The 14041-nt window shown below is 50.4% G+C and overlaps 1 protein-coding gene across 1 annotated transcript; it reads right to left on the reverse strand.

The window, feature by feature from the left end:
- Positions 1-1670: 1670 nt before the first annotated feature.
- LOC116821252 (leukemia inhibitory factor-like) lies at positions 1671-9802 on the reverse strand. The gene is made up of 3 exons (XM_075060084.1): positions 9769-9802; positions 4346-4494; positions 1671-2739 (listed from the first exon to the last, which is right to left on the reverse strand). The coding sequence occupies exons 1-3, from the start codon at positions 9800-9802 to the stop codon at positions 2251-2253; spliced, it is 672 nt and encodes a 223-aa protein (XP_074916185.1). The 3' UTR covers positions 1671-2250.
- Positions 9803-14041: the final 4239 nt, after the last annotated feature.

The raw sequence follows: 14041 nt of genomic DNA on the forward strand, positions 1-14041 counted from the left end.
ATTTTAAATTAAACCATTGTACATAATAAATACAGAACCTGTACAAATATTAATCTATAAATTATTACAGAGCAAGGCATGCTGGTTGTTTCGAAGGTCATGTTTCATTATGTTGGCACACCCTCCAAGGGTACAACAGTGCCTTAGGACATCAGCACAGCACCAGCAGGTGATGCCACTCCCAAGTAATACCAGGGAATTAAAACTCCTCTAGAGGCATTTTGACAGCAATACAAATTACCAGGCCAGATCCTTAGTGAAGTCTGTGAAGCTAAACCATGTTACTCCAGCTGAGGATCTAGACCATGGTCTGGGATCTCAAAACAACCTCTAGAACAGCACAAGAAGGGGCATAAAGAGAACAAACATCTGCAGCAGTCATGTGCTGAGTGTTGTTGGATCCTGGTTAGGAGAGACACATACTCCACAGTGCACAGTGACTTAGTCAGGCTGGGTCACTGGACCTTTGAATCACTGGAAAAATCAGGCCAAGTTTAACAACGTTTAATGTTCAGACAGTCAATGCTGCCGGGCCACAGTAACCTCATGATCTCATCTGACCTGGGAGTGACTGGTATGAAGCTGCTTCACAGGCTAGTGAGCTTCAATCCAGCTAGTGCAGGTAACAATGGAGTGAAGACATGGCAGTGAAAGCAGTTACATGCCCAGCGTGGACTCAGCTCGCTCTTCAGTGCTGTTGTTACTCAACGCTAGCTGGATTCAAGTGAGCTAGGTAGCCCATGCACAGCTTTTGCTGTGTAGACATACCCTTTGCCAACCTCCCAGCAGCTCTGTGTTGCTGGTGACGTGGAATAACCAGTTAATCTCACATATAATTTAAGTTTCTATACCTGGGACCAGATTGTCCATTGCCCAGCACCTTGGGTCATCATTTGCCCCAGTGCTAAGTGAGCATAAATTGTTACCGTTCTGTTTTAGAGGCATTTTATTACACTCACTTGTCATTGGTGTAAATCATTGCTCAAGGTGTCGGGCAATGGAAAAAATCAGCCAAGTGGGCAAAATGGGTTAAACTAGGGTTGCATCATCAGGATAGATCGGGGTGGGCAAACTTTTGGCTTGAGGGCCGCATCTGGGTATGGAAATTGTATGCAGGACCATGAATGCTCACAAAATTGGGGGTTGGAGTGCAGGAGGGGGTGAGTGCTCCAGCTGGGGGTGCGGGCTCAGGAGTAGGGCCAGAAATGAAGAGTTCAGGGTGTGGAAGGGGGCTCTTGGCTGGGGCAGGGGTGCAGGTGAGGAGGTGAGGGCTCTGGCTGGTGTGCAGGCTCTGGGGTGCAGGAGGGTGGGACCAAGGGGTTTGGAGGGTGGGAGGAGGATCTGGGCTGGGGAAGGGGTTGGGGTGTGGGAGGGGGTCAGGGTTGCAGGTTTCGGGCTGCACTTACCTCAAGCAGCTCCTGAAAGCAGAGGCATGTCCTCCCTCTGGCTCCTATGCTGAGGCACAGCCAGGCAGGTCTGCACGCTACCCCATCTGCAGGTGCTGCCCCTGCAGCTCCCATTGGCCCTGTTTGCTTGGGGTTGGGGCAGCATGTGGAGCCCCCGGGCTGCCCGTATGCATAGGAGCCAGAGGGGGGCCATGCCGCTGCCTCCGGGAGCCGCGCAGAGCAAGCACCTGACTCTGCTCCCTGGCAGGAGCTCAAGGGCTAGATTAAAATGTCTGAAGGGCTGGATACAGCCACTGGGCCATAGTTTGCCCACCCCTGGGATAGATGCTGGTTCTTTGTGCATTTGAATCCAGCCTGTTCTACTGTAAAGGATCTCAAACAATGCAGTAATGAACCACTCCTGCAGAATCTGGTAGTGCTTTTGATAAGAAAAAAGGCACCTTGGCTTCTGTACGCTGTGCAGAGGTATCTGGAAGCTCTCAGGCGAGCTTTCCATAAGTGCGTGGCCCCCAGCAGCTCCCATTGAGACTGAAGGAGAATCCCCTCCAACCACTTGAGAACAACAGAGAATCCTTCCCACCCCCCCAAGCAATGGTGGCTGCTGCATGCCAAGCACTTTGCTGATCTGGCCCTGAGGGACTGTCTGTCCTGGCACATTGAGTGTGGGTCCAGAACATGACATGGCTCTGGTGTTCCTGCACTGAGCTCCTGTGCAGCCACTTCTCAGGGTTAAACAGGAGTTGTGTATTTCATTCAAGTATTTTTTGGAAGCCTAGCTCCGTCCCCACTACCAGGTCTGGGCGGCAGCCATCTAGGGTTCCCTGGCTCCCACTGGGCGGCTCATTCAGGAGCGTGAGGAATCCTCAACTCTTTTTGTGCCTTTCCGTCTTTTCTTTTGATCTCTGAGTGCCTGTGGCGCTTTCTTCCCTGAGTCCCTGGCCAGTTTCTCCAGAAACTTGCTGTAGTTCCCGAGCACTTTGCATCCTTCAATCTTTTGCTGGAAAGCGTTAGTGGCTGCAGCTCTCTCTGGGGTGTGCCTGGAGTTGGGCAAGATGCCCTTGAGACAGAGGGCGCAGACAGTGTTGGAGAGAAGCCCTCTCACCGCCCACTGAGTGCTTTCGAGTTTGCCAAGTAGTGCAGCACCTGGGGTGCTCAACACCTGCTGCTGCTTCCTGATGTTCTCGAGGGCGTCCTTCATGTGCACCAGAGTCCGGTATAGCTCCTGCAGCATGACAATCTTTGGCTGGTCTGTTATATTCTCTGTAGGAAACCACTGTACAGCCTCATTGCAGAGTCGGCGAAGCTCGGATGTAAGCAAGCCCTGGTGAGTCAACTGGAAATAAAAATAAAGATGCAATGCCAGCCACCATGGGACAGATTGACAGAATCGCTTGGGTCACGGTTACGTGGCCAGTAAAAGAAACTCTCTTAGACAAACACCTGTCAATGATTGTCTCACTCCTGCCTCAACATGAGAGGATGGGCTAAATGGCCCCTTGAGGTCCCTTCCAGCCTAAATGTCTATGTTTCACTACATTACATTTATAGCAACAGGACACTACCTATCGTGGGACCTCAAAGCACTCTGCAGACGTTAAGGAATTAATTGGCACACCAGCTGACAGAAATAGGTCAATATTATTACAGCCATTTTATAGACAGTGAAACTGAGGCATAGAAACATGAAGTAACTTGATTAGTGAGCTGATGACAAAGCCAGAGCTAGAACCAGACGTTTTGGTACCTAGGTCAGTGCTTTAATTACCAAACCGTGCTTTTTCTACTATAGTCCTTGCACTAGACTAGAGGATCCAGTACTAGTGCTTGACAAGCTACATACGTATTCAACAACACGAAAATGCAGCTACTTCTGGGGTGGAGAGTAGCAGCCAGCAAGCCAAACCACAGCAGGAGAATGGGAGATGCTGGCTGAGGACATGACACAAATTTCAGCTTCATGTTCATACAATGCAGGCAGGACTGCGGCTTTTAAGATCTAAGAAAACTCCCACGCTCTAAATTGTTTGGAACCCAGTTCTCCTGTGGCAAGGCTGGGAGCTTTGCTGGTCACGGTTCTGTAAGGAACATGAGTATGTCAGAGGGAATGCTTACACTGCTTGGGCCTGCCTAGTTAGATGGAAGTGTTCTCCACAGTCAGCTCTCAGGTGATTACTCTGACAATGGCAGTCAGGTACATCCAGCCAGACGGCACCAGCTGTGCTGCTGGAGGCACCAAACACGTCTTAACATTCCTCTGATCTATGATTCATCGGCCTGTGAGCTCCCTCCCACACACACATTCTGGCCAAAGCTCAGGGAAGCACTGATGGGCTCTAGGGAAATGTAGCTGGAAGGAAGGTGACTGTGTCAGCGGGGTTATTCCCCCAGACCACCCACACACTTCCAACGACTCACAGTGCACCAGTCTGCCATCCCAGCTAGTCGTGCTGACTCTACCACGTGGTATTTCCAGCGAACTCCTGTCCCAACAATACGGCAAGACACAGAGCAGGTCCCATACCTTTTTTGGGCAGAAGGATCCCAACATCATTGCATGTCAGTGAAACAGAAACCTTCATGGCAGACACTGGGGACCGAACTAGTGATCTTCAGAGCTAAAAGCATGAGTCTTTCCAGCTTGAGCTAAAGAGGGATGCTGTATGCTGTGCCAGGCCCCTATGTACTGGGCGTGAGGTGCTATGCATGTCACCCAGCCTCCACCTACAGGGAAATCAGTCAGCTCCTTGCTTATTCCACCTTATGGGTACAGTTATGCAGTTACCAGCATGGGCCAGCCACCTTCCCCAACTCTGCTGGATGCTGCTGTTCTTAAAAGCAGGGCCTTGGGTGCTGGAGAGCTGCGCCCTCCATGCAGAGCTTAGTGGCACCACTTGACAGATTCTCCCAGCCAGAAGTGCCCCCTGGAGGGCAGCACTTACATAGGACTTGAACAGCTCCTTTGCTTCCTTTTCCATCTGTCTTGTCTTTGCTGTGATTTTGTCCAGGGAATTCCGATGGCACCCTCGGCAGGGGGCAGTGCTGGAGTTTACATGTGCCAGACATTGGATGAAGAGACCCTGAGTCAGGGCTAGAAAGGAATAGAAAAGAGTTACATCAACTGATGCAGATGATAGGGAGACACCAAGATACCTTAGCCCATATTGGAGGCCTTGTATCAAGGCAGGCAGTAATGAAGGAGGTGTTAGCTGAAAACCTCCCTGCTTTCTTTGGAAGGAAAAAAGGTAACATGTAACTGCTTCTCTGTTAAGCTCTCAGATCAGCTAATGGCCACATAACACTCTGCGAAAGCTGGCAGGATCAGAGCCCAAAGTGTCTCTTTTAGCACCAGCAATGGCTGAGTGCATCAGCTGGCCATATAGCAATGTGTGGCAAAGCAACTGGGGGGAGGGATAGCTCAGTGGGTTGCACATTGGCCTGCTAAACCCAGGGTTGTGCAGTTTGATCCTTGAGGGGGCCATTTAGGGATCTGGGGCAAAAATCTGTCTGCAGATTAGTCCTGCTTTGAGCATGGGGTTGGACTGAGGTCCCTTCAAGCCCTGAGATTCTATGAATTACATGACTATCTAGAATGGTTTACACTGGGACTCAGAGTGCTTTGCAAAAGCAGAGGAGTCAGCCCTGATTTTCCCAGGGTTGGGAAGTGACAGCCAGCATGGTTAAAGCATCAGTGAAAACAGTCTTTGGTTTGGATGTCAACATTCCTCTGCATGTTTGCAGCTTGCACTTCATAGCATTATGCTTGCGCAGGAGGCCCAAAGACTGACTTGGGAGCCATGCTACCTGCCCCTGGGAAGTAGATTCTAGTGGATCCAGGGTAACTGAGCTAGGATCCCTGCTTCTGCTCTCAAGGCTGACACGTGCCTGCTTCTTAGGAAGCCAGTTACAATCCTTGTGTCATTTCTTTTCCTGTTAGCTCATAGGTGGCCTGGTTTTACTCCCACTGATGTCTGAGGCCCTGATTCATTTGCTCTATAACAGCATTCTCCCCTGGGGGGCCCATGCTCAAGCAGCCTGCCTGGGGGCTCCCCAGTAGGGGGCCATTCTGGCTCCCAAGTGGAATTTTGTCCTTTGTCCATCTAAGCAGCAATGCTCATTAGAGGTGTAAATGACACTGTGGGGCTAAGCACAGAGGAGCTCATCCCTTGGGACTATTCCAGCCAGGTAGCTGGGGGTATCTGAAAGGTACTAGAAGAGACCTAAGAAGCTACAGGTTCTGCTTTCCCCTCTCATCCCCCTGTATAAATATTGCAGAAAAACTAGAATCCAAGATTTCTAACACCTCCTTGAGCAACATTCATAGATTCTAAGGTTGGAAGGTTTAATTCTGGTCATCTAGTCTGACCTCCTGCAGAACCCAGGCCAGGGCACTGCCCCAAATTACATCTCCATCCAGCCCATAACCGCTGTATGAGGCAGACTCATCAACACCAGTGAATGTCAATCCAGGTGTTTCTGGCCAGAAACCTGCGCGGTGTCCCAGGGTAATTTCTTTTGTTCATGTTCTAGCCCCTAACTATATCTACTTCCCTAAATCTATAGCTGGGTCACAAGGTACCCACAAGGATGGAGAGGAAGGTGCCTAAATACCTTTGTGAATCCTACCCTATGTATTTCCCTGTTTCTCTTATATGCATCGCTGTGGTATCTGCCTTTGGTTATTCAGCATCCACCCTCATGGCTTCGATGACACGATGCAGTTAAAGTAAACATGGTCTAGATAATACTTGGCCCTGCTATGCATGCAGGGGACTAGGGCACCTCTCGAGGTCCCGTTCACTCCTGTGATTCAATGATTCCGTGCTGCCTGGGGTGCCCCCCTCCTCTGGCTGTGTAGTTAGGCGAGTTTGGCAAAGGATTTCCACCAGAAGTTTTCCGTTTGAAAATGGCAATTAGATGCAATGGATGTTCCATGAGAACGTGTCAAATCCATCAAATTTCAACAGAAAGCAGCAGGTGCTCTGGGCAGCTCTGAGTCCGCCAGCTGCCTGATACCCAGGCTTATCACCTTCCCTGCTCCCTGGGCAGCTGGTTCCCCAGGCTCCTGGGGCTTTCCAAGTCCTTGCTGGCAAGGTGGGCAGCCACAGAGCTGGGGAGCCTGGGCACATGGAGCATTTCCAGGAAATATTTCTGAATTCCTTTCCAGAAAAAAGATTTGAGATTTTTGACTTGGTCCCAATTCAGGACAATTTAGCTTTTTACACTAGAAATTTTTCACAGGATGGAAATTCCACTTCCCAGCCAGTGCTAGGAGCCAGGATCCACATGGGCCATTGCCAGAACTGCTGGATGCAGCACCTTGGGAGCACTTGAATTCCTCAGAGCGCCGCCCACATGGCTCCCAGAAGGGAAAAACGAGACTGAGGCAAGTTCACTCCTGATGCAACTCTATTGATGCTGGCAGAATTGTCCCACTTATGCCAGGTCTGGAGGCAGCCCTCACTCCTGGAGAAGGTGACGTTTGGACAGAAATTGAGTTTGGTGAACTTTTCTCACTCTTGACGCTCACACAGCTCATGGAGAAGCTCCTGGGTTTTTAGATTAGCCAACTCCCAGAACACACTGCACCACAGGCTAGCTGAAATCAGTGGGGCTGGGCTGCAGAGATGCTAGCAAGGACAGAGTTGACTTGCTCTTTCCTGTTGCAGAACAAGTTGTAATCTCCAGAAATACCAGGTGTGTTTCTTTAGCAGCATTGCTGTGTGTGTTAATAATTAATATAGAGTTACATATAACACAGGCATTCACACATTTTAAAACAACTACTGCACCATTAATCCACCATAACTGCGACTAAGATCATTTGTATATGTAATTCTCAGACGTGCTGCTCACAGTGTCATGGGACATCATTTGACCCTGACACCTCTGACTCTCCAAATGCCCTTCTGGGCCATACAGTAGAATTTCACCTTCGGAGTTAGGTGCTTTTGAAAATTTTACCTGTGGAGAAGGCTAATGTGGTAGGCACCTCTCCCTGCTAGTTTCCAGCCCTTGTGCCACTTGAAGTGGACTGTGGTGGAGGATTGTTACATATTGACACAGTTTTCAGCTCTGTGCTGGCCCACTTAGCCTTCATACACTGATCTTACAGGTGCCACTTGTAGCCAGGAGTCACCTCATGCTGAACTTTTACCTCCTGCCAGCAGTTAAGGACGAGACAGCTACTGGCTGATCTCCCTCTGGTACCAGATTGTGCCCATGTGTCTGTCAAATCAAGTCCTAGACCTGGTCTACCGCTGCCTGGCGCCATATGAAAGTAAGGAGAACATCCCTGGGCTAAATTATCATGAAAGGCACCAGACTGACTACTTGGGGACTCCCTAAGCTGTCCACAGACAGGCATAAACTGCATCCCATCCAACCCACCCAATGTGGAAGGATCTGCTCTATGGGGGAGAGAAAAGATTGCTATAACCTCCCACCCGAGCTCTCTCTGTGGAGGCTGCCTACAGTTCTGCTGACACAAGAACACCTTCCTCTCCTGCTAGAACCACTTGGGGTTGGTACCAGTAGTGGCTGGTCTCAAACCAACAACTCAGAGGCAAAAAACACCATCTCTCATTCCCAAAACCAAGACTAAACCCAGTGGCAGCCCCCTCTATGCTGGCCAGTGCCCCTAAACTGCCTTGTACAGCAGCTCACGCCACCCCCCGCCCCAACCCTAGGGTGTAAGAACTGCAAAGCTAAACCCTAAGGCAAATGTTTTTCAGACCCAGTACAAAGTATATCTTCTGTGCGGGAGCAAGTACTGATTTTCACAACCAGTTTTCACTCTTATTTTTAGTTGTTTCCAGTAAAAGCCATTTCCCCAGAAAGCTTTCCAATGCTCACTTTCCACTGACCCAGCTGAGCAGAACAGGTTACAGATTCAGCAAAACACCTCTGAATTTCAGTCTGGTAACACAGTTCTATTTTTCTCTTGAGTGACTCAGTCTCCTAAAGGACTGTAACGCTTTCTCACATACTCCTCCACCAAACCCTACACAGCCCTTTCCTTCTGATCACAGCCTGCTGCTAAAGGAGAATGACAGCAACTCACGGGGGGGACTTTTTCAAAGCTGCCGCGACAGCAAGCAATTGGCCGAAGAGTCAAGCAAGCAAAGAAAACGTCATAACCTACCTAGTAGAAAGCCCAGGGTCTTCATGTTCCACAGCATGCTCAAAGTGGCAAGTGTTCGGTGCAGCCTGCTGTGAAATGCACAGCCACTTCCTCTACTAATGGCCAAAAATGGGGAAACTTGCTTTCTTTAGTATACTGATTAGCCAACACCTACTGCAGGAGGTGGCCCAGTGTGACAGGAAAAAAAGAGAGAAGCTAACGGAATGACTAGCACCAATGAGTTCTCCGCTGTGCGGCCACCCAGAGGAAATGATGGCTCTGTGCGCTAGCTAATTCTTCGAATAAGTTCCTCGAGATCCCACCAGAGCTCATCTGTGATGCAAGCAGCTTCCCAAATGCCTAGTCAGAGGGCTTCTACAGAAAAAGATCAGGCCGCTCCACCCTTTGGAGCTACACATCATTTCGAGGAGTTCTTTATTTTTAAATAGGAAAAAAAATCAGAATGGCAGCTGCACTATCTGAACCAAAAGCTACCCCTCCTATGGGCACCTAGAAGATACTGCTTAGAGTCAGCTTGCAGCACCCAGTGATAGACCATCCTCTATAGCCTTTTCCCTTGTGTTACGCCCTAGATTGCAATGGGGTTACACTCCCATATAGCCAGAGAAGAAAAGGGCTGGTGCAGGCCCCAGCCATCCAGCAGGAAAGGGGGTAGCTTATTTCACAGCTTCTTATTTACTGAGTCTTCCCCCTGCAGGGTCGAGGGGCTTTTGAGGCTCCAAGCTTGCAGATAGGAGACCATATGATAGCGTACAAGCCAATGAGTTGGGAGGCCTGGGTTTTGTTCCCAGCTCTTTCATTGCCTTGGTGGATGATCTTGCCCTCAAGGAAGATCGTGCACATTTCTCTGTTTATTGAATGGGCTGAAGACAGTGGCAGAATTAGAGTTAGTGGGGCCCTGTGTTCAGCTTCATCTTTGGGACTCCCCCTTGGGACCCAGGCAAGAAAAAGAACATTCTCTCTTATCTTCCTCTTTGTTTTTCATTCTTTTTTTCTTCATCCTCCTCCCATATTATAAGTAATGGGAAGTAAATGAAAATAAAGTGAGGAACTTTGATTGGGGCAGGTGATTAGGGTGCAGGAGAGGGTGCGGGAGTGGGCTCTGGGAGGGAGTTTGGGTGCGGTGTGCAGGCTGTGGGCTGAGGCAGGGGGTTGGGGTGCTTGAGGGGTTGGGGGGTGGCACAGTTCTCAAAGCAACCGGCACCCCGCTCCCAGCAGTACCTCCCAGGTAGCGGGAGAGGCAGGGGGTCTCCATGCGCCACCGTCCACAGGCGCCACCCCTGCAGCTCCTATTGGCCACAGTTCCTGGCCAATGAGAGCTGCGGAGTCAGTCTTGGCGTAGGGGCTGCAGGGACATGCCAGCCGCTTCCAGCATTGGCACGGCTTGGAGGGAGGGATGCAGAGTGGGCAGGGAGCTGCCTTAGCCCAGCTGCTGGCACATCTCTGCGTGCCCCTTGGGGGGAAGGGAGCAGCGGTTCTCCATTTGCTGCCCAGGGGCGCACAGAGACATGCCAGCAGCTGGCTGCTTCAGGGAGCAGCGTGGAGCCGCTGGCCATGGCTTGCAGGCAGCCTGCCTGAGCCCTGATGCGCTGCCGGCAGGGACTCAGAGGCAGGTTGTCAGATGAGATTTGTCCTGCATTTTGGGGGGCCCGCTGTTGTTGGGGGCCCCATGCCAGTGCACGGTTTGTTTCATGGTAAATCCACTCCTGGCTGATGACATCCACAATGGAAACTGCTGTGTGCGTACCAAGCATTATTATATTGCCCAGCTCCAAGGAATCTCTTGCAGCCCTTAGCTGCTATCCTAGTGTGTATTGGCTAAGACTGCAGCTGTCACAATAGCTCAGGGGTGGGCATGGGGGCGTGGATGTTCTCTACTTTTCATAGAAGCCCCAGGGGAATGGACTAAGCTCATTGCTGTCTTTGTGCTGCCTCCAAAGCGCTGATGCGCCTCACAGGTACAAGGGCTGGCTCCACTCTGAATGCCGATGCTGCTGTCAAACCCCGAGGGATGTAGAGTCTAGAGGGCCAAGCATGATCAGGCCCCCACTGTGCGAGGTGCTGCACAGAGGAAGTGCTCACCACCCACAGGGACCAGGCAGAGAGGGAGCAGTGACATCCCCAGTTGACAGATGGGGAACTGAGGCACTGACAGATCAAGAGCCATGCAGGACGATGCTCCAGGCCGTAGCACACTACGGAACTGAAGCCAGGTCTACTGAGCGTATGGCCAGTGACTTATCAAGCCCCCCTTCCTCTTAGGGACTTGATGATAGTTGAAAGGCACCTACTCCTAGAGACATCGCCGTGAGCTATTAGCCCCCCACCCTCTCCTGGTCACCAAAGCAGGCTCCCGCAGTTTTATCTTACAATGGTTTATACCATCGTCTCTGAGTCATGTTTCCTGCTCTGCCCTCTCCTTTCCTCTCAGTGTCTCAATTCCAGCATCTGACAACAGATAAGAAATCAACATAACGCTCCATTGATACGCACTCAATCTGTTCTGCAGCGTGCGACACATGCCCTGCAGGCCTCATGTGTACATCTCTAGTGCATTCTTTGTGTGAATCATGCTGGGGGCTATGAAGAGAATTTCACCTCATGTCAAAATAGGGTGACCAGAGAGCAAGTGTGAAAAATCGGGACAGGGTGGGGGGTAATATAAGACAAAGCCCCAAATATCGGACTGTCCCTATAAAATCGGGATATCTGGTCACCCTATGTCAAAAGCAGATTGACAGCCCACTGCAGTCTGCAGAATCACCCCACCTTTGTCTGGTTGAAGTGCGAGCAGAGTTAATTTATGCTTTCAAGTGTGGTTCCACTCTGAACGTTTACTCTGAAAATAGCATCCTGAGATCCCGTCTTCACTGAGTCCCAGTGACTAACCAGTCTGCTTTACAGGTTGTTTACAGGACCTTGTTTACATGTCAAGCCCTCTTAGCTGCTGTCTCTGCTAGCTTAGCCTGGGATCTGAGAATCAGGTGGGGGTTCCAACAATACACCGTGAAGAGGCATGAGCCAGAATAGGCCCAGCTCCTGCTCCCAGAGCTGGACTGGCTCTGCAGAAAGAACAGATAACTCAATCCAGTGAGCAGGTAGGACTCTGAATTCCCACTTTCATCTCCTCCCAGCTTTTCTTCTTACCCTTTAGGGCCCTGAGTACCCCTGCCCCCCCCATCCCATCCCCCCTTCTTGTCTCATTGGCTGCCCCTATGCTCTGCAACACCAGTCCTGATCCACTGTTTATCCTAAAAATGTCCCCATGTGTCTTGCCACCCCACCCCTTCCCCCTTCCTGAGCTGGTCCCCAAGGGCCACCAGCCCACATCACACAGAATCCCACGAGCACTTTGCCAGCTCTGGTACCTCCATAGCCCCTATGGAACAAGGAGCAATGGTTTCAAGTTGCAGTGGGGGAGGTTTAGGTTGGATATTAGGAAACACTATTTCACTAGGAGGGTGGTGAAGCACTGGAATGGGTTACCTAGGGAGGTGGGGGAATCTCTTTCCTGAGAGGTTTTTAAGGTCAGGCTTGACAAAGCCCTGGCTGGGATGATTTAGTTGGGAATTGGTCCTGCTTTGAGCAGGGGGTTGGACTAGATGACCTCCTGAGGTCTCTTCCAACCCTGATATTCTATGATTCTATGACCGTAACCTCTGGGGGCCTCCTTAAGGCATTTACTCTCCTAATCCCCTGTGTGTCTGGGCAGGGCTGTTAGCCTGCTGTATAGCTGAGGAACCAAGGCACAGGGAGGCCCCAGAAACCTGAACCCAGATCTCTCAAGCCCTAATGTCTGCTCTGTCTGGACATCCACCCACAGACCAAGTTTGAGAAGCAAGTGGGCCACCGTACACTGGATCCCTGGCCTTGCCCTATTAGACTGCAAGCTGCCCCATGAAGTTGGGCAGTGGGTGTTGCCGGAAACAATTAATAATAACAATAATAATAATAATAATGATTGTGGGTGGTGAACCCAGTGAGTAACAAGGGGCTATTTTTACACAACCACTTTACAGAGCAGAATTACACATCACTCTTCCTGTTAACCCTTTCAGCCCAAAGAAGCTGGAATCTGGTAAGAACCTCCCAGCAGTCAGTTTAGATGGTCTAAAGCTCTGCACGTGTCAATGGAGCTGCATGAGCTGCAGGGCCCTTAGCTGAAACATGGCCCAGGAAGGAGCAAACATAACATGGAGGGACTGAGGCACTGGGACATGGAGGGTGGCTTTGTGGTTACAGCACAAGAGGGGGGGTTGAGATGGGATCTCGCAGGCCCTTGAGATGAGATAGCGGTCCTTTCTGGCCTTGAACTCAACAACTCAGAGAAGTGACTTTTTCCCTCTGTTCAGGATTGCCAGAGACCCTTCTCAACCCCTCCCCAGCCTCTATGCCTAGCGCCAAGCCAATTTAGGGCTCCCTCTGCTGTATTCCAAGTGGTAGGGGGAATTCTGGGAAAGGCAGCATTGCCAACCCTAAGTGTTCCAAACCTCTGATTTCTGAGCCTTTCTGTTATACCTGAATCACATTTTCAAGCTTTTCTCCACAACCATGAAGGTTTAAAACTTACCATTGTGTTTAAAGAACACCGAGATTTCCAGGTGAGAAAATGACTCCAGAGGCTGGAGCTTTAAAATAAAACCAAGCAAATATAGTGAGACTTGTGAGAGTTGGCAAGCCTGCAAAGGCCAAGGATTGGCTGGAGGAGGGAAGGGGTGTGGCTGGGGCATTCTAATACCCTGGCTGTTCTGTGCCCTGCAGAGCCCCACAGCCCCAATAAAGCAGGGGTGCAATTCAGGGCATTGCTCAAGGCCCAACCAGCCCCTTCAGCTGCTGAACAGAGCTGTGCACAGGCAAAGCTGGATCTGTGCTTCCTTGCCAACCCAGGAGGATGACGATGCTTTCGCTACTTTGCACAGCAATGGGCCAGCTTTGTCAGAGAAGGGCTCTGTACCCATAAAGCCCTAATCACATTCTAGGAAATTGTGCCCACTTGCTAGGAGAAGATGCTGCTTATCTGCATGACAAACTTGTTCGGTTTCCCTTGTACTCAGACATTTCACTGAAGTGCTGACAAATTTTCCACCATGCAGGTGTTTCCTTCCTGGCTCACACAGCTGCCAAATCACATGCTGATGAGCAGGCTGGGGACGTCCAGAAGGTCTGAGATCTGAGAGCTAGGGGGCCTGTGGTATCCCCTCCCATTACATGTGACATCCCATGAACACAGGGAGTTCACCTACATGTCATGCGACCTGTATCTCTCTCTCTCTCACACACATACACACACACACTCCTGAATGAATTCATCAGTGTAAAATCTCTCTTTATAACGTTGTTCTCGTACATTCTTTGGATGCATGTGTATAGCTGAATAAGTGCCCTGGGAGGTGAAATAAAGAGAAGTTTGGGAAAGACAGACAGAGAACTTGGGGACAGATAAGACATAGATTGTGTGGAGGAGACAGAGAGAAAAAATTGGGCAGATTCAAAG

Source organism: Chelonoidis abingdonii, chromosome 22, assembly GCF_003597395.2.
Source record: "Chelonoidis abingdonii isolate Lonesome George chromosome 22, CheloAbing_2.0, whole genome shotgun sequence".
NCBI classification, from domain to species: Eukaryota; Metazoa; Chordata; order Testudines; family Testudinidae; genus Chelonoidis; species Chelonoidis abingdonii.